Genomic DNA, 26,650 nt, shown 5'->3' with positions numbered 1-26,650 from the left:
TTTGACTGATGGTCAAAAACGGAAGTGTGAAAGAGGCCTTAAATATCAGTACCCGTTACCCCTGATGTCTGATTTATTCTACAGAGTTAAAAGTGCATGCTGGTTTCCTAAGCTTGACCTCAGGGGGGTGTATAATCTTATTCACATCAAGCACAGGGATGAATGGAAGATGGCGTTTAATACTCCGGAGGGACATTTTGAGTACCTGGTGATGCCTTTTGGGCTCACTAATGCCGCCTTCTGTCTTCCAATCCTTTATGAATGATATTTTCCGGGACTTTGTGGATAAGTTTTTGATCATCTATCAGGATGATATTTTGATCTTTTCCAGTGATTGGGATTCTCATGTGGAACATGTCCGGACTGTGTTTTTGAGGGAGAATTTCCTGTTTGTTAAGGGATCGAAATGCCTCTTTGGTGTACAGAGGATTTCATTTTTGGGATTTATTTTGTCTCCGTCGACTATTGAAATGGACCCGGCCAAGGTACAGGCCATTTATGATTGGGTTCAGCCCACTTCTTTGAAGGCTCTCCAGAAGATTTTGGGTTTGCTAATTTCTATTGTAAATTTATAGGTAATTTTTCTGGTATTGTCAAACCACTGACTGATCTGACCAAGAAGGGCGCTGATGTGCTGAATTGGTCTCCAGAGGCTGTCTCGGCATTTCAGGAGCTTAAGCGGAGATTCACTTCTGCTCCGGTTTTACGGCAACCTGATGTCTCACTTCCATTTCAGGTGGAGATAGATGCTTCTGAGATTGGTGCAGGAGCTGTTTTGTCCCAAAAAGATCCTGTGACTTCTAAAATGAATCCCTGTGCCTTCTTTTCTCGAAAGTTCTCCCCATCTGAACGCAACTATGATGTGGGGAATCGGGAATTGTTGGCCATGAAATGGGCATTTGAAGAGTGGAGACATTGGTTGGAGGGAGCTAGACATCAAGTTGTGGTCCTCACCGACCACAAGAATTTGATTTATCTGGAGTCGGCCAAATGCTTGAATCCTAGACAGGCTAGGTGGGCCTTGTTTTTCACGCGTTTTAATTTTGTGGTCTCTTTTCTTCCTGGCACTAAGACTGTTAAGGCATACGCCCTTTCTAGGAGTTTCTTTGCTGATTCTCTTATTGTGACTGAGCCTACTATCATCCTAGCTGAGGGGGTAGTTCTTTCTGCCATTTCGCCCGATTCGAGACGTGCCCTGGAGGAATTTCTGGAGGATAAACCTGAGCGTTGTCCTATGGGAAAATTGTATGTTCCTGACCAGTGGAGGAAGAGAGTGATGTCTGAAGTTCATTGCTCTGCATTGGCTGGTCATCCAGGTATTTTTGGTACCAGAGATTTGGTGAGTCGGTCTTTTTGGTGGCCTGCCTTATCTCGTGATGTCAGGAATTTTGTGCAGTCCTGTGGGACTTGTTCTCGGTCTAAACCCTGTTCTCGTTCGGCGTCAGGCTCCTGCCACTGCACAGCAGGAATCCAGAGCCTTGCAACCAGCGGTCTCCCATTCTTCTTCGGCCGCAGTGGAGCCTGCTCAGCAGATTCGTCAGTCCCGCCGCTCTGCCCAGGCCAACTCCGTGGGTTTGCTTGCTGCTGCCACCTCTGGCACAGCTATGACAATGCAGGCTGCTCAGCAGCGAGATTCTCCAGGGACTAAGTCCTCATGTCGAGCTACTGCGCATGCCCGTGGCGTGATCTCCCATTGGAGATCGAGGGTCACGTGCTCAGGTCCTGCTCATGTTCGGATTGGCCCATCTGAGAAGCCAGGAAGGTCCCGGACGCCCGTGGCTATAAAAGGTTTGCATGGCCGCCTGCCCAAGCGCTAGGATAGACTGTATTTACAGACTATAAGGTGTGAGAGATGTATGCACGTATGAATGTATCTGGTGACTGACTCATTATGAAACCCCTACCCTTGGTACGCATGTGTTGTGCAGCCTAGCCTGCTGGCGCCCAGGCTTAGGTGTAGGTAGCCCAGGGTTTGAGTCAGACATTGGTCCTCACCAGTGATCCAGCACGCCTGAGTGCATGTGCTCCACACTCCACTGCCAGCGTCTTTAGCGGCGCTCGTGGCAGCGACGCCGCGCGCTCAGTGGGCCTAGAGGGACTCTAACCCTGTGTCCTTGGGGTAGCGTTCTGTGGCCATACACTGTGCCCTCTTTTAGCCGAGCTCTGTGAGCACAAACAGGCTCCGGCATTTATGTTCAGCGGTAGTGCGGCTCTGTGAAGCAACAGAGTCCGCCCTTGTACACACCGGGTGACGATAACCCGCGTGTGTTTCTAATAGTATACCGCCATATAGCATCCGCCATTACTGAGCAGCAGGTTACCACCCCTGCACGGTGGACCCCGAGCTGCGAACGCACCTTATTACCATCTTTTTATTTGGTGCATTCCGCCAGCCTTAACAGTTCTAGTGGGTTGTTGATGCACCCGCCGGTGCCCAAGAGGCCATGGACCCATATCTCAATGGATTTTATTTCTGATCTTCCTGTCTCTCAGAGAATGACTGTTATCTGGGTGATTTGTGATCGATTTTCTAAGATGGTCCATCTTGTACCACTCCCAAAGTTGCCATCTTCCTCAGAGTTGGTGCCCTTGTTTTAACAACAGGTGGTTCGGTTGCATGGGATTCCTGAGAACATTGTGTCGGGCAGAGGAGTCCAGTTTGTTTCCAGATTCTGGAAAGCCTTTTGTTGCATTCTGGGAATTCAGTTATCTTTCTCCTCTGCGTTTCATCCTCAGACCAATGGGCAGACTGAGAGAACAAACCAGACTTTGGAGTCCTATTTAAGATGTTTTATATCTGCTGATCAGAATGACTGGGTCTCATTTTTGCCCTTGGCCGAATTCACGCTAAACAATAGAGCTAGTTCTGCCACTTTGATGTCGCCCTTTTTCTGTAAGTTTGGGTTTCATCTTCGATTTTCTTCAGGACAAGTGGAGTCTTCGGCCTGCCCAGGTGTGGACAATTGGACACTGTGGTAGAGAGAATGCAGCAGTTTTGGGACCAAGTGGTGGATAAGTTGTCACTCTCTCAGGAAAAGGCCCAGCGGTTTTCCAACCGGCATAGGACCATTGGTCCCCGGTTTAAAGTGGGTGATATGGTTTGGTTGTCGTCAAAGAATATCTCTATGAAGGTTGCGTCTCCAAAGTTCAAGCCAAGATTTATTGGACCTTATAAGATCTTGGAGATTCTTAATCCTGTTTCTTTTCGATTGGCTCTTCCAGTTACGTTTAAGATCCATAACGTATTTCACAAATCTCTGTTGAAGAGGTTTGTTGAGCTAGTAGTTCCTGTGGCGGCTCCTCGTGACCCTGTATTGGTTGAAGGCAATGTGGAATATGAGGTAGAGAAAATATTGGATTCTCGTTTGGTTAGACGGAGACTCCAGTATTTGGTCAAATGGAAGGGTTATGGCCAGGAGGATTCTTGGGTCTCTGCCTCTGACATTCATGCCAATAGATTGGTTCGTGGTTTTCAACGGGCCCATCCTGATCGGCCTGGTGGCGTGGATGAGGGTTCTGTGACCCCTCCTCAAGGGGGGGTACTGTTGTGAACTCATTTTCTGGTCTGCCTCTGGTTTCTGGTGAGGGAGCTGGTTGTGCTGACAGAGGAGTTGTGAGTCCTCTTTCCGGGCTCCCTCTGGTGGTGGCAGGAGGTAGTGAAGCTGATCTAATTAACAGAGACCTGCCACCTGATAATGAGGAAGAGGAGAGGACATCTGGAGTCTCAGACTGGAGTTAAGACAGCTGACTCCCTATTCCCATGCTAGTGATTTTTTCCTGCCTCCTGAGGTCTTGATTTCCAGCTCAGTTCCTGCCATTTCAAGCTAAGTTGTCTTTGCTAATGTTCACATTTGATTTAGTTTGGTCTATTCAGTTTTTTGTGTGGCCAGCCAGCCCCAGCTGGGGCTGTGCTGAATTTCCACTCTTATGTCACTGTATGTGCCAGTTTGCTTTTTGTCCCTTATTATATTGGCCTATTTTTGCTCTGGTCTCAGAATATGCCAGAGTGCTGATATAGTGGGAGAAGTCTAGTGACTTCAGGGTATTTTTTGCTATCAGAAGTGTTGGACATTTTTGCAGGGTTTTTTGGTGTGACTGCAGACAGTATCTTTCCTTTCCTGTCCTTTCTAGCTAGTGTGGGCCCCATCGTTTGCTCAGCCTATTTTCCTACCTGTGTTCATGTTTTCATCTTGTCTCACCGTCAGTACATGTGTGAGGGCTGTCTATTCCTTTGGGGTCTGCTCTGGGGCAGTTTTAGATTTCCCGTTTTCTTGCTATAGGCTTACTTAGTCCTCCGGCTGTGACAAGGCGTCTAGAATCATCATAGGTACGCTCCACGGCTGCTGTTAGTTGTGTGGTTAGGATCAGGGGTCTGCAATCCGCGTAGTTACCAACCTCTCTGGTTTTCTGTGACTTGGCTTGGTCTTGTTTTCCTCCTCGGTAACCCATTCATAACACCTGTGTGTACGAGGTTTACGGAGTGGAGCCATGTGTGTACTGAGTATAGCTGTGTGTGTGTGCGAGGTGTACGGAGCGGAGCCGTGTGTGTATGAGGTGTATGGTGGGGAGCATTCATACCTCCCAGCCGTCCCATATTTTGAGAGTCTGTCCGGCTTCCCAACCGGGAGCTTACTTTTCCTGCCGACACAGGAGTACACGGCGGAGCCCCGAGGAGCACTTTAAAACTCGCACATGACATTCCACCGGAAGTGATGTGCTGGAAGATGACCGGAAATTAGGTAATTTCGGGAGGAGATTGTGACAGAACCATGGAGGCACTTCAGGGAATGCTTCAGATCCATCACCAAATCCCCCTCTGACAGCGCGGACAGCGGGATCGCCTTCGAATTGGGAATGCCGGCCATGTAAGCGGATCATGATATGTCATGCACCGGGAGGCTCAGGTGGGCATTACAATGGGAGCCGGGCTGCTATAGTATCTTTATAGAATCTTTCTCTCTTTCTGTTCTTTCTTTCTCTCTCTCTGTTTCTTTCTTTCTCTCTGTTTCTTTCTTTCCCTCTCTGTTTATTTCTTTGATCTTTCTTTCCCTCTCTAATCTTTCTTTCTTTCTCTCTGTTCTTTATTTCTCTCTCTGTTCTTTCTTTTTTTCTCTCTCTTTGTTCTTTCTTTCTCTCTGTTCTCTCTCTCTCTCTGTGCTTTCCTTCGCTCTCTCTCTGTTCTTTCTTTCCCCTCTTTCTGTCTTTCTTTCCTTCTCTCTCTTTTCTCTTTCTTTCCCCCTCTTTCTTTTTCTTTCTCTCTGTTCTTTCTTTCCTTCTTTCTCTCTGTTCTCTTTCTTTATTTCTTTACTTCTTTCTTTCGCTCTCTGTTCTGTCTCTCTCTGTTCTTTCTTTCCCCTCTTTCTTTCTATCTCTCCGTTCGTTCTTTCTTTCCCCTCTTTCTTTCTCTCCCTGTTCTTTCTTTCCCCTCTTTCTCTCTGTTCTTTCTTTCTCTCTCTCTTCTTTCTTTCTCTCTGTTCTCTCTCTCTGCTTCTTTCTCTCTCTGTTCTTTCTTCTTTCTCTCTCTGTTCTTTCTTTCTTTCCCTCTTTCTTTCTCTCTGTTCTTTCTTTCCCTCTCTGTTCTTTCTTTCTCTCTCTCCCTCTCTGTTCTTTCTTTCCTTCTCTCTCTGTTCTTTCTTTCTTCCCCTCTTTCTTTCTCTCTCTCTGTTCTTTTTTTCTGTCCCCTCTTTCTCTCTCTCTGCTTTTTCTTTCTCTCTCTGTTCTTTCTTTCTTTCTCTCTGTTCTTTCTTTCCCCTCTTTCTTTTTCTCTGTTCTTTCTTTGCTTCTTTTTCTTTCTCTTTCTCTGCTCTTTCTTTCTTTCCCTCTTTCTTTCTCTCTCTGTTCTTTCTCTCTCTGTTCTCTTTCCTTCTTTCACTTTCTTTCTTTCTCTCTGTTCTTCCTTTCTCTCTCTCTGTTCTTTCTTTCTCTCTCTGTTTGCTTTTTCTTTCTTTCTCTCTCTTTCTCTCTTTCTTTCTTTCTTTCCCGTCTTCCTCTCTCTCTGTTCTTTCTTTCTCTCTCTGTTCTTTCTTTGTTTCTTTCTTTCTCTGTTATTCCTTTATCTCTCTCCTTTCTTTCTCTCTCACTGTTTTCTTTTTTCTCTCTCTCTGTTGTATCTTTCTTTTCCTCAGTACCTGTCAGTGTGCGCACAGTACCAGCCACTGTGCCCATAATGCCAGCCACTGTGCCCTCACTACCAGTCAGTGTGATGAGCAATGCTAAATGATTACGGTTAGGGCATGGACATGGGTGTGACTAGTTGTGAAATGGGTGTGGTGAGGGTTTGGCCTAAAATTTGCAGCCTTTGTCCCTCTTTCCCTTCTTCAAAAGTTGGGAGGTATGTGATGTGATGGATTAAAAAAATTGAGAACTCAGGGGAACTCTCTTCTCGACCTTTTACAATCTGGTTTCAGCCCTTCGCACTATACTGAAACTGCCCTTACTAAAGTCTCTAATGGCCTATTAACAGCAAAATCCAATGGCCACTACTTCCTGCTGATTGTCCTGGATCTCTTTGCAGCATTTGACAATCTGGATCACCAGATCTTCCTCACCATGCTCCGCTCTTTCTGCCTCAAGTACACCGCTCTCTCCTTGATCTCCTCCTCCTCTCTGCTTTAAAAACCCATCTGTTTATACAGGCCTATCACCTCAACTCACTAATCTAACTCTCCCCTGTTCCCTCCTAAATGTTAATCATAACCTGCTCCTTCGTATTCATCTGTGTCCACATGCTCCATACACCCAATAGCACACAGTAACTGCACTCAGACATATCCTGGCTGATGACCAGATCATGCAGCTTAATATGAAAACCTTTATTATAATAATGATGGCTGGACCGTATATACCTATTGTGTCCCCCCTACTTCCTTATAGATTGTAAACCTGCGAGCAGGCCCTCACTCCTCCTGTAACTGTTGAAATCTGTTACATTGTATTGTTTCCATTGTCTGTAGATGTCCCTGCTTAATTGCAAAGTGCTGCGGAATATGTTGGCTCTATATAAATAAAAATTATTATTATTATTATTAACCATAACATACACATGGATAAGGGTTTCTTCATTGATGTATTCATGTTTGGCCTTGGTAGTCTGTTCTGAATTCACAGTTTTATTCTTTATTTGACATACTGCTTTTAATACATCCCCGCTTAGGCTAACTACTAGCGTTTCAGCATTTATTTGCTATGATTTTATTTGTTCTGATAGCAGCTTCCTTTTGCTTTTGACCTTTAGGGATCTTTTCTTGCACTGAATTTCCTCTGCTTGCATGTTTAAAGGATAGATTCAGTTTCTTCAAACTATACGTGGAGAACAATTTTATATGAATGAGAAAATTCAGCACACAGAATAATATTACACAACTACACAGTGGTAGGACATGAGTAACTTTTCTTTTTTATCTTTATTCATCGATATAAAAAAACTGGAATTTGATACCATTATTTGGATCTATCTCTATTACATATATTATATGTTATATACCTATCCATTGAATAAGGTGATGTCTTCCAGATTGTTAGTTGACCCATCGCCGGGACCACTAACAATCTCAAGGACTGGCGCTATTGATTCCTGTCTGAATGGACTGTCAATCAAATAATGAATTGCCTAGATGCCCAAATAAACGTGCGCCAATTCACTACCATAGTTATATTTATTTTTTATTATTTTATTATTTTTGTTGATGCTCTTTGCCACTCATATTATATTTGAACAATATAGATTACAATGAGTGCTGGCTTCTTCGTAGATCTACTTATATCTATACAGAGGGCTTTTTCTTGCTTTTTCTTGTTAATATTGTCAGTCAAGCATGCACACAAGTCTTTAGGAATGCCATTACAGCCAATCACAGTGGTGGTACTCCAAGCAATCAGCAAGTTATCACCTATCCTGTGGAAAGATGGTAAATTGATATTTTGGTACAAAACCTTTAATCCCTTTCTGACATGTGGCGTAGTAGTTAGAGTTGATCGAATATGTTTGGAAACATTCGTCATATTCGTGTAGTATTTTTTGTTTGACGACCGGTTCCTAACATATTCTCTCAACTCTAGTCTTATTGACTAACAGTGGGAATACGACATGTGCGTAATTTTACTAGAGTTCAACGAATTTTGCAAAATTTGTTCGGATTACGATCGCCGGCGAATATTGTAGGTTCTCTATCTAAACTACTTTTGTCTCCAAGATAGTGGATGGAGACTGGCTGTTTGTCATACACAGTATACAGAAATATGAGGGTTTCCTGGTCTCCTATGTCAATGTAGCTCAACATGGAGAACGTCAGTACTGATTAGTATAGCTGTGAATCCAGGACTCGTGTGAGATATGTATTTGTTAAACAAACAGCAGCTTCCTCTCCCTGTCTTTCTGACAGTTTGCCTCAGAAGGTTCCTGCCAGTGCTGCCTTGGACCATCCAGACTACATTTACCATGATTCATTTTATCATACACATCCCTAACTCCCACCATCACAGCCAAGCAGTGTATGTAGTTTCTTGCTGTTATCTGGCTCACCCAATGTACTTACAGATTGTGTTCTTGAGACTGCTGTATAGTCTCAAAAGGGAAAAAAAAACATTGTAGTCTGCTGTGACATATCTAGTTTCTGTCACCCAACTTCCCTTTCACTCCACTGCAGAAATAACAGCAGATGTCAGTGCCTGGGCCCACCAGAGAATCCTCCGGATCTCTGGTGGGCCAGTCCGACCCTGGTACTGGCCCAATTGATCGTTACCCCTCTGCCACCTGGCCCAGCTCGCCCCCTGGCTGTAAGCCACAAAAAAATTGTTAGAGAATGGCATGTAGCCCATGGGCCATGTGTTTCAGACCTCCTAGGATATTACATCCATAATATAGTTATGTATGGAGGCACATGGTGTTAGGAACGGCGGAACGCACTAAATAAAAATAAATAATAAAGTGCGTTCCCCGCTCGGGGTCCACTGTGCAGTAGGTGTTACACTGCTGCTAGATAATGGCAATATGGCGGTATATCGCACACAGGTTGAACGTCACCCAAGTGCGGTAAGCAATCTGTTTGCTCACAGAGATGTCAGCAGAGGTAAACACAAAAGGCTGAGCCTGTTAGTGTCACAGGTCTCAGGTAAATGCACGCACAGTATCTGGTCATAGGAGCAGGACCCAAGGCAGAGCAGCTGCGTCCGTCTAGACCTACCGTGCATGCAGCGTCGCTACTGCGGACGCCAAAGAGGGCTGCAACTGCAGTGCGGCGTAGAACACTGCCGCTAGTCGACAAAGCAAGGAAGCAAGCGCAATGTCGGACGCTAGCACTGTGGATGATGCTGTAGTGGCTTGAGGCTTGCCACGCGCTGGCGCTGACTCTAATCTAAGTCCCTGTACACATTCGTAATATCAGAGGGAGGGGATCTTAATGAGTCATTCGCAGGTTCATACATCCATCATCATTCACACAGTAGCAACTAGAGACTATACTAGCACATGGCCAAACGGTCATGCGCGCTTTTATGCCCGGGACCTTCCGGAAGCTTCTAGATCTCCGAGATGGACCAATGAGATCTGGAGCAGGACCTGGGAATGTGACTCATGATCTCCAATGGGAGATCGTCTCGTGAGCATGCCCAGTAGGAGAACAGAGGGACTTAGTCTCTGGAGCGATCTGCTGCAAAGCAATCTCCTCTGCGGTAGATAAGACAGCAGGAGACCGCAAAATGTGAGGCTCTGAATTCCTGCAGAGCAGATGCAGAAACCTGATGCCTAACACATGGTGCCTATAGGTCCATAAACAAATGACACATAATGGTGCATCAAGCCCTGTCTTCTTGATTCCCATTGTAAAGCCATCTTTATTTGCTCCTTCTAGCATGGTTGCCGGCCCTTCATAATATTACAGAAAGTCAGACAAAAAAAACAGGTGCTTTTCTCTGCCATCTGTAGTGTCCAGCAGAAAAAAGCACTGTCCGTGAGGTTTTTTTTCCCTGCGAAGTTTACTGCAGCTTACATTACTGGCTTCCTGGTCTGACAAGAGGAGGCAGGACAGCAGGTGTCAATCTGGCTCTGAGCCAATCAATGGTAAGCGCAGGCACTCCTTGGTCCCGCCACTTGCCATCTTATTCTGGCGTGCGGTGTGTCACATGTGGTCCATGAGTGGCCCCTGATTCAGCTCGATCTCCTCCAGGCTCCAGCACAGCCTGTGATTTTGCCCTCATGTTGGCCTGTGCCTCTCCCCTTCTGCAGGTCCGATTGTGATCAGACCCAGGTGAATGCACCCCAGCTTCTATAAGGGACCACTGCAGAATCTACACACTTGTGGAATGGATCCCAGGTCCATCCCAGCCTCCTAGGTCCATTGAATGAACTGTGTCTAGGTGCTTACTACAGGAGGTAGGGCAATATATGGCCTATACTGCATGCTGTAGAAATAAAAAATTGTACAGTTAAATGTGGTTCATCATCACAGACAACCCATTTATCATGATAACTGTGATAAACTGATTTTACTAGAGAAACATGTGGCTAACTATACTTTTTGGTCACTTCAAGGAAAATGTAATATTACACGCTGTCATTCAAATAAATATATGGACCAACCGAGCCTACCAGAGCAAGTGTTGTAAGCATCTCTAAGGCTGGTTTCACATTTGCGTTTTTTTGCGCTGTAAAAAAACGCATATGTGCGCATGCGTTTTTTCCCCTATATTTAACATGGGTGCGCATACCTGCGCGCTGGCATGCGCACGTATGCGATTTTCATGCGCTGCGTTTTTTTGGGGTGTGCGTTTGTATTTTACAGACGCAGCATGTTGCATTTTTTGGCCCTGCAAAAAAGCGCATGCGCACGTATGCGCACGTTTTGCGCTAAAAATGGCCATTATAGCCTATGGATGCGCATACGTGCGCACTGGCATGCGCATGTAAGCGTTTTTTTAGCGCTGCGTTTTTTTTGGTAGTGTCCACTTGTTGTACTAGTTATAATCTTCTAAAGTCAAAAAAAAAGTCTATATAAAGGAGGTGCCTGCCAAAACTCTGCCACTACTACACTGACAGATTGGAGAGCAGACAGTCAACAAGGAACCCATCTTATATCAGCGAAGAATGTGAGTATATTACATTATATGCCTGTCCTTTTAAATTATGTATGTACTAATGATTTTTATTATTTTTACATGCAGTATGTCTTCAGAATCCGAGTATTCCCCATCGCGGCAGGAATTGGCGCAAGCAGACCGTGAGGTGATTATTTTCGTACATCTGGTAAGTATATCTGCTGCTTCTCCAAATCTCTTACGTTTTTTTCTACTTTTTTAAGACATCATCATCATCATCTTCTGCGGACGGGACTAGTGAGGGCGAAGAGCAGGAGCAGCGAAGCCAAGTCCCGGTGGTGATACGGAATGTATGTATCAAATGATTTGTAATGTTCTTTATTTTTTATCTTCTATTTTTACTCTTTTTTATGTTTCTTTTTTTGTAACTTTTTATTCAATTTAAATTTGATTATTCTAATGAATGTGTTTTGTCTAGGTTCCACAACGGGATGAAGTCGTCTACCTGGATAATGAGCAGCTCATCAGCCTGGTCCAGGAGCGTTCGCCGTTGTGGGACAGCCGTGACCGGCTGCACAAGGACATTGTGGTGACCCGGTGGCTATGGAATGAGGTGGCCGCAGCGTTGATGGATGGCTGGGACAACGCCACAGCATCCTCCAAAAAGGCGTTTAGTGAGTATTTCCCTGCTCTGTATTGTGCCGCAGTGACTGTTGTCCTTGACGGCACTGTTGGGTTTCGTGCTAGGCATATTCTAGCAGGAAACCCAACAGTGTCATTGGGGTCTACAGTGACTGCTTTGAGTATTGTATTGCTACATTGTGCTGCAGTGACTGTTGTCCTTGACGGCACTGTTGGGTTTCGTGCTAGGTGTATTCTAGCAGGAAACCCAACAGTGTCATCGGGGTCTACAGTGACTGCTTTGAGTATTGTATTGCTACATTGTGCCGCAGTGACTGTTGTCCTTGACGGCACTGTTGGGTTTTGTGCTAGGTGTATTCTAGCAGGAAACCCAACAGTGTCATCGGGGTCTACAGTGACTGCTTTGAGTATTGTATTGCTACATTGTGCCGCAGTGACTGTTGTCCTTGACGGCACTGTTGGGTTTCGTGCTAGGTGTATTCTAGCAGGAAACCCAACAGTGTCATCGGGGTCTACAGTGACTGCTTTGAGTATTGTATTGCTATATTGTGCCGCAGTGACTGTTGTCCTTGACGGCACTGTTTTTTTTTTAACAACAGTGGACAAAGTCCGAACACGTTGGCGTTCGATCAAGGACCGCTTCAACAGTGATGTTCGTGCTGAGGGCCAGGTTCGCAGTGGATCTGCGTCAAGGACCAGAACTAGATACCGTCACTATCACGCGTTGCAGTTCCTAAGACCGGTCCTTGCCACGAGATCGTAAGTATTATAAATTTTGGGTTTTTATTTTTATTAATCTGTGTTTTTCTAATCCACAGCTGATGCTTCTTGTAAAGGCATGGTAGTAATGATTTTCCTTTATTCCACAGCACCTGGAGCAGCACCCTGCAACCTGGCCCTGGAGCGGTCCTTCCTCGGACGTCCTCTGACCCGTCCCAGCCATCCGACAGCCAGGAAGCACCTTGCAGGTCAGCCACACACACAGCTGGTGACCAGGAAGCTGGGCCATCAGGTGTTCCCCTGTCCCAGGTCTCTGCCACTGGTTATGCGGGCACTACCCGCCAGCGGCAGAGGGCCTTGGACAGGAATGTCTTGCCCGAGTTTATGCATTTGAGTGAGGCCTTTAATTCCAGCCTCAAGTCACTGTCCGACAGAGTTGAAAGCGGTTTTGCACTCATGGAACGTGGTTTTAACCACTTTGAACACCGCTTCAATTCTGTAGAACAGCGCCTTGACCGTCTGGAGGCCGACCTCAACAGACCAGCACACCATTTTTTTAGTAAGATTGAAAAGGGCATGGCGGAACACCTTAGTCCTGAGCAACAGCTGAATGTGCTGCAGGCCTGCAACAATGCTTTCTTGCAGGCTATGCAGCATAATCGGTACGGTCAGCAGTCAGTGGTGTCATTTCCACCTGTGCCACCATTGACTCGCTTCACCTCACTACCGACTTGTGCTGCATACCACTGCACGGACACCTCTATTCAAAGCCAGGACACCCACCGTTACACCACCACAAGTCTGAGTGCAGCTGGTCACTTCACCGACACCACCATGGCAAGCGCTGCTCCTGTCTGGAGCACCACCGCCACTCCCATGCATGCGTGGAGCTCAGCCACCACTAGGCAAACATGGAACAGCCCTGCCGCTACAACAACATGTAGTAGCCCTGCCACCACCACTCTGCAAACCTGGACCATCACTGCCGCCACCAGTCCTCCTGCAAGGACGAGCACTGCCAACGAAGAGCAGCAGCAGCAGCCACCTCAGCAGCAGCAGCCACCTCAGCAGCAGCAGCCACCTCAGCAGCAGCAGCAGCCACCTCAGCAGCAGCAGCAGCCACCTCAGCAGCAGCAGCAGCCACCTCAGCAGCAGCAGCAGCCACCTCAGCAGCAGCAGCAGCCACCTCAGCAGCAGCCGCCACCTCAGCAGCAGCAGCAGCCACCTCAGCAGCAGCAGCAGCCACACCAGCAGACGGGGGACCTACACTCAATATTTGCCCCTAGTTCAAGGCGAAATCTATCAAGGCGGGCATTGGGCCAAAGTCGGTCCAGGCACACAAGCCTACGGCGACATGCCATTACAACTAATGTGCCTGAACAGATTTCCTCTCCTCCAAGTGTTCCTAGTTTAATTCCCTTAACTGGACTACCTTCCCCCACAAGTTTTGTTGCCCCTTCCCCTCAAACACCGTCTTCAACTGCAAGTGTTGCATATTCCCTGCACACCCCCAAATTGAAACCATCTGCCCCCAAACGCCGTAAAAAATAATTTTTTGGTTTACTTTTTTTGATTAAAAATAAATTTACATTTGTGGTTCACCATTACAAAGTTTCATTAATGTTGTTTGCGCCGCTCACACACACTGATGGGTAAATACATGTTAAAAACCAACCCAAGGCCTAGTATAGTCATATGTGAAATAACACGGACTAGTATAGTCATACCAAGGCCTAGTGTAATAACTCTAGTTTTACCAACTTGGATCTGGTTTCATGAAAAACAAACTGTTGAAACTTGTCTAAAAAATAAGTTTCTTTCTAGTTTCACCAGTTTGTTTTTTGTGAAACAAGATGCTAGTTGTTAAAAATCGAGTTATTACAGTAGGCCTTGGTATGACTATACTAGGCCGTGGTATTTCACATATTACTATACTACTAGCCCCAAGGCCTACTATACTCATATTTGAAATACCACGGCCTAGTGTAGTCATTCCAAGGCCTAGTGTAATAACTCTAGTTTTACCAACTAGAATCTGGTTTCATGAAAAACAAACTGTTGAAACTTGTCTAAAAAATAAGTTTCTTTCTAGTTTCACCAGTTTGTTTTTTGTGAAACAAGATGCTAGTTGTTAAAAATCGAGTTATTACAGTAGGCCTTGGTATGACTATACTAGGCCGTGGTATTTCACATATGACTATACTACTAGCCCCAAGGCCTACTATACTCATATTTGAAATACCACGGCCTAGTGTAGTCATTCCAAGGCCTAGTGTAATAACTCTAGTTTTACCAACTAGAATCTGGTTTCATGAAAAACAAACTGTTGAAACTTGTCAAGTTTCAACAGTTTGTTTTTCGTGAAACAAGATCCTAGTTGGTAAAAATCGAGTAGGCCTTGGTATGACTATACTAGGCCGTGGTATTTCACATATGACTATACTAGTAGGCCCAAGGCCTACTATACTCATATTTGAAATACCACGGCCTAGTATAGTTATTCCAAGCCCTAGTTTAATAACTTGTAAGTTGGAATGGAGCAGATTACATTCATCCACTCAATGCTGACTTGTATTCCCCATTGACTTTCATTGGGGTTGGGTTTTGAGGGTTGTGTTTTGAGAAAATCACATACTTTTTTTTCAACTAGTTGCACAATTTTCTCTTGAAAAAATTTGGTTTCCTGATTCATGGCCTGCAGCTTTGCTCGTTCCAATATATTTCACGCAGACTAGCAATGCTGCATTTTAACTCGTATGTGTATTTACCTGCCCAGGTGTGTGAACATCAAAAAATTCAGTTATACATGGGAAGTTTTTTATTTAATTGGAGTTTAAAAAATATAGTGCACTCAGTAATGGTATCAAATAAGGTTTTTTATTACCATAAACAAACAAAAACATTACACCATTTCATCTTGCCAGTGCACCCGTCCTACATCAGAAATAAAGTAGGCCGCAAATTGGTCCCTCATTTGGCCAACTTCAACGGATGACCTGAGAGTGTGCTGAGTGAATTCAGGCAATGTGTTAGGAGCATCATCGTCCAGTTCAAAGGTCGGGTGCTCTTTAGCCATCACAAAGTTATGTAGAACCACACAGGCCTTCACCACCTCATCGACTGTTTCAAGTTTAAGATTAATGGCCGTGCCCAGAATTCGCAATCTGGAGACAAGAATCCCAAAAGCACACTCGACAGTTCTTCTGGCCCTGGTCAGCCTGTAATTAAATATTTTTTTGGTGTGGTCCAAGTCCCGGCTGGAGTAGGGTTTCAGTAAGTTTCCGCACATTTGAAAAGCCTCATCGCCAACCATTACAAAGGGCAGTGGCGGAGCTTCGGTGTGAGGAAGAGGCCGTGGCATAGGGAAATTAAATTGGTTGCCATACAACCTCCGGCCCATGTCTGAGTTTTTAAAAGCCTGTGAGTCATTACCACGGCCAAATGCTCCAATGTCCACTGCTACAAACATACATCCGGCATCCGCAATCGCCATGAGTACTATTGAAAAGTACTTTTTGTAATTATAGTACTCAGATCCCGTTCTTTGGGGTTTGATGATCCGTATGTGTTTACCATCAACAGCTCCCAAACAGTTGGGAAAATTGCATACTGTCCAGAATTTGTCAGCAATTTCCATCCACTTTTCAGCGGTGGGCAGGGGCATAAATTCTGGACAAAGAACATTCCAGAGAGCCCGGCAGGTGTCAGCAACAATTCCAGACAAGGTAGAGATTCCAATACGGTACTGGAAGTGTAGTGAAGATAGGGTTTCTCCAGTCGCCAGGAATCTGTGAACAGACAAAGAAGTAAAATTAATATTTATGTATATTATTTTAAAAAACTATAAAATAAAATATTAGTACATTCACGAAAACTAATTACCCAAGGTTTTGAATACTAAATTTAAAAAAAAAACATCAGACCGCACCCCTTGGTTTTTAAAACATACCGTAATGTCACCAGTAGCCGTTCCTCAGGAGGAATCGCACGACGGAGCTGTGTGTCCTGTCTCCGGATGGATTGTTGGACACGAGCAAGCAAATCCATGAAACTTTCGTGGGACATCCGGATATAATCTGTAAATTTCTCCGGGTTTGACTGGAGCTCGCTGTAGAGGGTGTGGTATGCCCCACGGCTCTCCCGGAGTTCAACAATCGGATGTATCCACATACGCCGCCGTCTTCGCTGCCTCTCTCTCTTCCTTTGTTCATGGCAAGCAACTGCATACGCCTGAGCCATCGCGATGTCCAAATCCAAGTTGAAGTGAAAACTCTTCCAGCGCAGATCCATGGTCACGAGAAGAATCAAGCAAATGTGAAGAATACTGTAGACAGGGTCTATATATCAACATACCACACCCACAATGCAGTCCCATTGGTCTTGTGTGTTGTTGAATGGTTGTTTTTTCTTTTTTGTGTGGTTTTTCCAAAATCTGTAAAAAAACGCAAACGCACAAAAAACGCATACAAACGCACAAAAACGCGTTTTTTTCCTGCATGCGCATAAAAATGCTTGAAAAAAACGCAGCGTTTGTATGCATTTGTATGCGTTTTTTTAATGCGTTTTTTTGCGGGAAAAACGCGCTGCAAAAAGAAGCAAGTGTGAAACTAGCCCAAGCTCTTGCTCTTTCTATGTCCATTCACTTTATTATACCCATAGGCTTTGCTTGGACACATTTTGTAAAGGGGTCTTCAAGGTTAAACAAGCCTTGAGGGGCACAGAAATAGAAGCTCAAATACTCTTCACCACCTGACTCTGTAGCAATATGTTGTCAAAGCTAGTCATTGGGGGGTGGGTGGCCTTTTAGAGACGTGGTCTTTACGGGGTCTGCCAAATGTCCGTAAAAATTTTAGGACGTCCGTGAATTTGAGTCCGGTTGTCCGAAAAATTTTTTTAGCATATTTGCAACCCTGCCTTCTAGCACAGTAAAGACCTTAGTGTACAAGACGTTGTACATATATATCCCAATAAGTATTTTTCACATAAAATGTAAACATTGTGCCTGAAGAAGATATATTATTATACTTAGAACCCATAGAATGAAGTTATTTGACTCCTTTGCTAGGTCACATAAAACCATTAGTACAGTGCACAGATCCTGATACATGGGCTTTGGGGATTGCATTTTTCCAGCTTTTTACAACTGAAAAGTAGAGCCATTATGTGAATGACAAATTCTAGCAAGAGCCCAAACATATACCGGTAACCATGCCTGGTCTGGAGCTAGCAATATATTCTCATATTAGACTGTATTGTAACTACTTAGCAAAAACAGCTTCAGGAATATGTAATAAAACATCAGTGGTTCAGGGATTCTCAGCTTAATGTGTGTCTGTCTTCTATAGATACCTGAATGAGCGCAGATACATTTTTGTCAAACATGGAGTTTCCTACAAATTAATGAATCTGGTGTTAATTAAACATGTTCAGTGCTGATATTGAAATGTATGCACCATTTACATAATATGTGCAATCATTGTTTATTATATTTTAACTATTTTATTTTTTGAGGGGGAGCAGTTTAAATTAAATCTCTAATTATGTAATATGCCATCAATTTGATGTTGCTCTTTTTTTGTAACTGAATATAGATTGCAGTGAAGGGGACAGGCAATTAATGTTTTACTTGAAATACATGCATAAACATCGCATTGCAACTTGCCGCATATTTTTTTAAACATTTTTCATGTATTTAGAGTATGGAGAATATATTTGCAAAACGATTTACCTCAATTAGCAATATTTAAAAAGTTAGAGCACATTATGTATATGCTTTTTTTAACTTTTGGATTAATTTGCCCGATGGTCATTTTTTGGGTGGCATTTTTAAAACCAGTCTTTAGTATCATTATGACCCTAAAGCCCCCTTCACACATAGCGAGATCGCTAGCGATATCCCTAATGCGTCACCGACTTTGTGACGCAACAGCGATATCGCTAGCGATATCGCTACATGTGACACTTACCTCCGACCGGCCTCCCCGCTGGATATCACTGATCGCGCGAGAACGGGATGGTCCATTTTCTCATCGCCAGCTTCCTGTTGGCACCGACGAGCGACGCATGGACGCGGGCGGAAGACGTCAGCAGAGCTGCGTGTGACAGGTAAGTGCCCACCGCTGCTGCATCGCTGGTGAGATCTGCCTGTTTGGCAGCTCACTAGCAACCATTTAGCGATGCACCAGCGATTCTGACCGGGTTGTATCATTGTCTGGATCGCTGGTGCATCGCTAAATGTAACGGGACCTATAGTAATCAGCTCACACTGATCAGAGATCTAATAGGATGATAATTTGCTGGAACGTTGTTGTCTCGTGAATGTAGTTTCATATCCTGGGGCCAGGGGCTCCTTCTCTATCAGTAAAGCTAGGGGCAACCTAGCTATCCCTGCTCCCCAGATTACTTCTAATGGTGAAGGTGTCAGGGCCACGTACCTTGATGAGCTTCTGAGTCAGCCCTTATCTGTTCCTTCTCCCACCTAGGGAGGTGGGGATTAGTTGTATATAAGAATACACAAACCAAACAGGGAAGACGTACATGGATAAAGTACCAATCATGCAAATATGCACTCAGAAACAACAGAATGGAACACTGGGAAGTAAAAGGAAGTGCAGGAGTATGTGGAATCAGACGCCGCTGTCTTCTGGCCCCTCTCTGTCATGGTAAACTCGCGACAGTTGTGTTGGAACAGAAGCACAAAATAACAACAAATCACTCAACTCGCTCAACTTTTGCGCGGAAACATCTTCATTTGGGTGCAAAGATTGTGAACATAGCTTCGTTTTTGGCAACAATTATCTTTAATGAGGAATTTATGCCAGTTCTGCCAGCTGCAATACTTGCAGAGTTGGAGGTAATAGCTGGGTGTTTCCTGCGCCACAGCTAATTCTCCCAGTATAAGCAATGCTACTATAAAGCTGGGAAGCGTACACCCAGCTTCTTTGCGAAATGCCAGAGATGTAGAGATTTGCAAAATGCTACTGCAACATACTTGCAAATCATGAATCATGCCACTCACGCCCATAGAAATGTAAAAACATGATAAGAGGGACAATAAGCTGACAGATTCCCTTCAACCCCTCACAAGCCAAGTCTACATCTTTGCCGGCATATAATGGCAAATTTAAGTTCGTTAGGAACTTTTTAAGTTCCTAGTTTACATCAAAGGTTGCTTGAAATTTGGTTGAGATCCCCTTATGTTTCCATACTGACTATATAATGTTAGCCAGGAAATACTGGACCTCATCATGTTATTTGGTTCATCACAAGCTTAACTACATACCTAGGGCTATACTGAGACCCGACTGCCTTTCTTATGATTGTAATTTGTTTCTCCCTTTTATTGACATCTTTAGGGTCCATTGACCTTTAATGAATGCAATTCATATCTTCATATAATAAATGTAATATTTAATCTTTTTCTTTGGCTGCTACATATTGGTTAGAATTGAACCAAAGTCACTTCAATTCCGAGTTGAAAAGGAAGTGACTTTGGTTCCTATAATAGGTGTGTATATTAATATAACCTGCTGAATGTTGCTTGGTCCACCAGTTCTGGATTATTGAAGTATAGTCACATGAAGTAAATCTGTAGCACAAATTTCTCACTGTGCTATTCATCTGCATAAGGTCTTCAGAATTCCATGAATATGTGGCGCCCCCAGGAGTATGGTCGCCACAATGGCATTGCCTTCCTCCTGGGAGGGTGATGTCATGCTTGGAAGCAATGAAGGGTCTCTCTCGCAGTTAACCTATACATGCAACACAGTTCCACTCCAGGCCAGCAGGGGGAACTCTGAACCTGAATTGAGGGGAGGAGTGCTCTCTGAGGGTCAAGAGGAAGGAGTGAGGAGTTAGCATGAGGAGGGTGAAGTGTGCAGACGTGAGGAAGAGGTGCGGAGATCGAGCAACGAGGGAAGGCTCATCTCCATCGAGAGCGCATAATCTGGAGCCTGGTCTCCATGGTTGTCTGGATACTAATGGTCCAGCAACAGACACCAGAGGAGTAGGAGGCTGTAAATGCACTACTCCCATCTAAGACTTGAGGGCACAACAGCAACCTTGATAGTGAGTCGGGACTTAGGAGCAAGGAGTCCCCGACACAGGCTACAGCTGTCTGCCGTACAAGTATAGTTCTTGGGAACATCTGACAGGAGGAACTCCAGTGTAACTTGGTACTGGAGATCCCTCAAGAAAGCGCTAAGAAGGAGACTGCACAACCCATCTGCTGAGAGAGAATCCCTGAGTTGCTTCCAGGCTAACCTGCTCCAGTACCATCTGTAACCAGGACCCTGGACGGCAGTAAAGGTACAGAAATTGCATATCGCTGTGTCTTGTCTGCTTCCTACCCTGCCGACACCGCTACATCCCCATGCCATCCACCACTACACTGCCCTGGGACTACAGCTCCACCTGTGGGGAGCTTCAACCTCTTTGCTGCACCACACCACCAGTCCCAGAGGATCTGCATGCAGCATCAGCTTAACATCTCAATTGCTGAACACCACAGGTGGCGTCACGAACTATTCATTTAATCCACTACATTCCACCATTCAATCTCCCCTATTAATTGGGCGCCCAGGGACACGGACCGGGTCACTGCTGCCGTGACACATCCCGCCGATACCGGCCCGGTACCGAGTACCCCACAGCCCTGGGAGGGTGACCCAAATAGGTTGCAGAAAAATCCCCATTAACATGTATTTTTTTAATACATTTTTGCAACAAATCTGCTGCATCAATATTTAGACAATATTGTAAACCGATTATGAATTGATACTCACCTGCTAAAAATCCTGTTGCTCCATCTTGGATGCTCCATTGCACCCACAGTCTTCATTGACATGCCAGTAGCAATGCTGTGTCCTACTTACTAACATCACTATTGTGGTTGGCAATTGGTTGCGGAAGTCATCTAACAGTATAGCACTTTATGGCTGATGGAAAATGAAGACCTGCGTAGGCCACCATCTGTGTTGGAGGAATAAGGATTTAAGAGGTGAGACATTTATTATTTTAATCTATATTCTGGGTCCAAATTTTGTTGAGGAAACCTTGGAAATATAATGTGACGGGCATGAGGGATGCAGATGTGGTAGCTATACTTGGGTCCTGTAACCTTAGAGAACCCAACGTCTCCTCTATAAGAGCCACATAGTGGTGGTCTGTTAGAGATTTTACATTGAGGACCAGAAAGTTATACCTCTATCCATTTAGCCCAATATGTTTGGTGTACCATAAAACATTTAATTCTGAATTGCACCCTCATGTCGATGAGTCTCCGTGCCAGGTTTAACGTACTTCAACTGACTATTGCCCTTACAGAATGACGTCACTTTTTAGGCCCAGCCTGTGAACATCTCATTAACACATATGACACATAAAACATGACCAGCACAGTAAATAATTAAAATCACCAGATGTTATAAGGTCCAACTTCTGTCATGTGAGCCAATTACAGAGCAGTAGACGTGTGATTTATAAGACTCGCGAGTAGTCTGATTTATAGGACCCTTGGGAGTATGAATTGTTAGAATGTCTTTAAATCAGAAATGCCACAAAGCATTCTGTGTTCTTGGGCATATGATACATTGTGTATTGTATCTTACTTATCTATTGTGAGAGTGTGTTTTTACATGCAAAGTATAATATATTTAAATGTAGAAATATTTTTTGGCTTGAAATACCTTTAATATTTATCTATCTATTGTAATATGTCTGATGCCATTTATCACTTCCATACAAATTTAGGTATTGATTTGTTATGGCAGTAAAAATTTCATTTGCATCGGAAAAACAAAGTCTTAAAGCTCAGCAGATACTTAATACTGGAGCCCAGTACAAAGGCTATAGTTAATAATATTAAGAGAACTATATATTGTTGTCCATGTGTATAAGGCTAGAGCTCCATGAATCACCTGCAATTTACGGAAACATTTTATAAAACTGCAACTGAGACACTTCAAGTCTCTTTATACTGTATGGCTAACTGTATGAGGATTTACAGAGAATCTGAGGTGACTCTGATATACCATGAATGTCTGATGGATAATGGACCCCCAATTACATATAGAACAGGAGTCCCCGAAATTCTTTTCTTAAGGAAGGAGAGTTGCTGAATCAGCCAAGCACTCACCTGCCACTTCACCAAGAGAGGGTGTAAAGGAACCATGTTCTCCAAGGTGGGACACATATGTATCAGATATTTATGATATAACCTGTGGATATGTCATAAATGTCCAAGGTAGAAATTAGCCAATAAAGCACCACTCCAACATTTTATTTGCCTATAAAGTACAGCAATGTTTATTATTGAGAGGCTGTAATTTGATGCAACTTCAGCCTGTTTCCTCTGCCTCCTGTTTGTGATATGTTTCTGCCAGTCATCTTTTATATGCAGTAGGGAGCTGAAGCTATATCACCTAGATTAAACTTAATTTTCTTCACACCGCCCTTGCAAATATAATAGACAAGGAACATGAGTCAGAGGAGTTTTAGGACTGAAACTATGCATTGTGTATAGACTCACTATTATATCACTGCTTTTTTATATAAGGGATAAAGCCAAACATTTTTTATATAGTGATATGAAAAATAAAAACTTAAAAAAAATCATAAAACCATATTTTAACAATATTGCATTTTCACTTGATAGGTTCCCTGTGTTGGATTAGGGTGCCAAAGCCCCACCAGTAAACAACCCCAGGGCCCTACTTCTGAGCTGCATGCAGATGTGACAATATCCTCAGTCAAAAAATGATATAACAATGAACTGGTTAGATTGGTAAATTAATAAGATGCTGCCTTTGTCTGTACATAGTGATTCACATATACAGTTGTGGCCAAAAGTATTGACACCCCTGCAATTCTGTCAGATAATACTCAGTTTCTTCCAGAAAATGATTGCAAACACAAATTCTTTGGTATTATTATCTTCATTTAATTTGTCTTAAATGAAAAAACACAAAAGAGAATGAAGCAAAACATTGATCATTTCACACAAAACTCCAAAAATGGGCCAGACAAAAGTATTGGCACCCTCAGCCTAATACTTGGTTGCACAACCTTTAGCCAAAATAACTGCGACCAACCTCTTCCGGTAACCATCAATGAGTTTCTTACAATGCTCTGCTGGAATTTTAGCCCATTCTTCTTTGGCAAACTGCTCCAGGTCCCTGATATTTCAAGGGTGCCTTCTCCAAACTGCCATTTTTAGATCTCTCCACAGGTGTTCTATGGGATTCAGGTTTGGACTCATTGCTGGCCACCTTAGAAGTCTCCAGTGCTTTCTCTCAAACCATTTTCAAGTGCTTTTTGAAGTGTGTTTTGGGTCATTGACCTGCTGGAAGACCCATGACCTCTGAGGGAGACCCAGCTTTCTCACACTGGGCCTACATTATGCTGCAAAATTTTTTGGTAGTCTTCAGACTTCATAATGCCATGCACACGGTCAAGCAGTCCAGTGCCAGAGGAAGCAAAGCAACCCCAAACATCAGGGAACCTCTGCCATGTTTGACTGTAGGGACCGTGTTCTTTTCTTTGAATTCCTCTTTTTTTCTCCCGTAAACTCTATGTTGATGCCTTTGCCCAAAAAGCTCTACTTTTGTCTCATCTGACCAGAGAACATTCTTCCAAAACATTTTAGGCTTTTTCAGGTAAGTTTTGGCAAACTCCAGCCTGGCTTTTTTATGTCTCGGGGTAAGAAGTGGGGTCTTCCTGGGTCTCCTACCATACAGTCCCTTTTCATTCAGATGCCGACGGATAGTACGGGTTGACACTGTTGTACCCTCGGACTGCAGGGCAGCTTGAACTTGTTTGGATGTTAGTTGAGGTTCTTTATCCAACATCCACACAATCTTGCGTTGAAATCTCTTGTCAATTTTTCTTTTCTGTCCACATCTAGGGAGGTTAGCCACAGTGCCATGGGCTTTAAACTTCTTGATGACACTGCACACGGTAGACACAGGAACATTCAGGTCTTTGGAGATGGACTTGTAGATTGCTCATGCTTCCTCACAAGTTGGTTTCTCAAGTCCTCAGACAGTTCTTTGGTCTTCTTTCTTTTCTCCATGCTCAATGGGGTACACACAAGGACACAGGACAGAGGTTGAATCAACTTTAATCCATGTCAACTGGCTGCAAGTTTGATTTAGTTATTGCCAACACCTGTTAGGTGCCACAGGTAAGTTACAGGTGCTGTTAATTACATAAATTAGAGAAGCATCACATGATTTTTCGAACAGTGCAAATACTTTTGTCCACCCTCTTTATGTTTGGTGTGGAATTATATCCAATTTCGCTTTAGGACAGTAATTTTTGTGTTTTTTCATTTAAGACAAATTAAATGAAGATAATAATACCTAAGAATTTGTGTTTACAATAATTTTCAGGAAGAAACTGAGTATTATCTGACAGAATTGCAGGGGTGTCAATACTTTTGGCCCAACTGCATAGTGCTCCTGCACAGGGCCCACCAGAAGATTCTCCTGTGGGCCAGTCCAACCCTGAGTGTACAATACAGGCTATTACACAGCAAAAAAATGTACTGTGTGTCCTGGAAATAGCTGCTAGTAATAATATCGTACCAGAATTCCATTGAATGTGGTATGATACTGTTCTGAGAATAAAAGGGACATGTTGAGGTGTAACCTTTACTATATGTATGATGTGAAGAGAAAACATTGAGCTTATTCTTGTAGGATCCCTGTGTCTGTCTCATATGCATTATTCTTAGGCCTCTTTCACACATCAGGTTTTCGCCGTCAGGCGTGATCCGGCGCTTTTGACAGAAACCGGATCCGGCGAAATGCAATGCCGGATCCGGTTTCCCCCCCATTGACTTGCATTTGCGCCGGATCGTGCCGGATGGCCATGCGTTTCATCCGGTTTTCGCCGGATCCGGCAATGTGTCGCGATCCGGCGTCTGGAAAAAATGGCTACTGTAACGTTTTTTGTCTCCGGCGAAAAAGCCGGACCCGCCGGATCCGGCGCGTCCGGCTTTTTCACACAATGAAAGCCTATGAGCGCCGCAATGCGCCTGATCCTGACGAAAGCCGGATCCGGTAGCCGGATCCGGTTTTTTTGGTCTGAGCATGCTCAGTAGCTCTGCCCACAAGACATATATAAAAGCAAGACAGTGGGACCCACAGCCACACCCAACATGCCACCCAAGAAAGCAACCAAGCGCAGCAGGAGAAGGCAGGAGACCACTGCAGCACCATCAGCACCACCACCACCCCAAATGGAGCAGCAAATGGAACAGCAAATCGAACATGCTGAGGAGGGGAGTCCAGCAGCAGATGAGAGACGGTAATTATCAAATCCCCCATTCCTCCAAACTAGGGCCATGGAATATCAAGATATTCATTGGCCCTTTGTTTCTCTTTATTCAACAGCCACCCAAGAGATGCAGCAGCAGCAGCAGAAATGGCATCACTGGCAGCAGCAACAGCAGCAGCAATACCCACAGCCATGGAGTCTGGCCATCAACAGGACAGCACATCTTCTTCTGGGAGCCCTCCCTCGCATCGTCAGCGTTTGACGGTAAGTTTTTATTTCCAAAATCCATCATCTCTGTAATATATGTCTATTCATTGCCTTTTATTTCAAAACAGGAATCACAAGATGAAGAGGAGCTCCCAGAAGAAGAAGGAAGGGGTGGACAGACACCTGGAGTGGGCTCACAATTGGTAAGTTTTTTGCATCAAACGCAGAAACACAACATCACACTACACAAAACACATAGAAAACAATGTTCTGCAGACCACACACAGCAAACAAATGCCTACATCCAAAGACATAACATTTTTTGTTTTCTTCTCTAGTCTTCCCAATCTGGTGCTCGACCAAGAGGTCCTCGCAGTGCCTCCCAGGGTCGTCGGCGACAGCAACGCGGCGGTCACCAGCGTGTAAGTATAAAAATTTTTGCTTTGTTTTTTTGCACTTTTTATTTCATTTCTTTTGTGGAGGCTAATTATGTTATTTTTGTCTTTTTCTTTAACAGCCTTCACAGCGTGCTCCCGACTCTGACGGTGAGGATGGAGGACTCGATGTGGACCACCTCATCGATCTCGTCAGAGAAAGGGAGCCGCTCTGGAATATGGCTGACCGCCGCCACGCTGACCTTATCGTTACCCGACGACTCTGGGAGGAAATCTGTTCGCTCCTTGTGGGCCGCTGGGAGGACCTCGATGTTCGGGCCCAGATTAAAGAGCGTAAGTATATACAGTACCGGTTGCTTGATGTAAACCAGTGTTTC

General features: G+C 44.3%; 2 protein-coding genes across 5 annotated transcripts in view; both read left to right on the top strand.

The window, feature by feature from the left end:
- The window catches only part of PHACTR1 (phosphatase and actin regulator 1), a 530,355-nt gene that overhangs the window by 191,361 nt on the left and 312,344 nt on the right, over window positions 1–26,650 (top strand). The gene's annotated exons all lie outside the window — the stretch shown is intronic.
- Window positions 12,287–14,206, top strand: LOC141101134 (uncharacterized). The gene is made up of 2 exons (XM_073589972.1): window positions 12,287–12,432; window positions 12,543–14,206. Exon 2 carries the CDS (start codon window positions 12,778–12,780, stop codon window positions 13,942–13,944), a length of 1,167 nt encoding a protein of 388 aa, XP_073446073.1. The 5' UTR covers window positions 12,287–12,432; window positions 12,543–12,777; the 3' UTR covers window positions 13,945–14,206.

Source organism: Dendrobates tinctorius, unplaced genomic scaffold (genome assembly GCF_039654945.1).
Source record: "Dendrobates tinctorius isolate UK_male_01 unplaced genomic scaffold, ASM3965494v1 ptg000115l, whole genome shotgun sequence".
NCBI lineage: Eukaryota > Metazoa > Chordata > Amphibia > Anura > Dendrobatidae > Dendrobates > Dendrobates tinctorius.
This window is presented reverse-complemented; position numbering and strand designations above follow the sequence as displayed.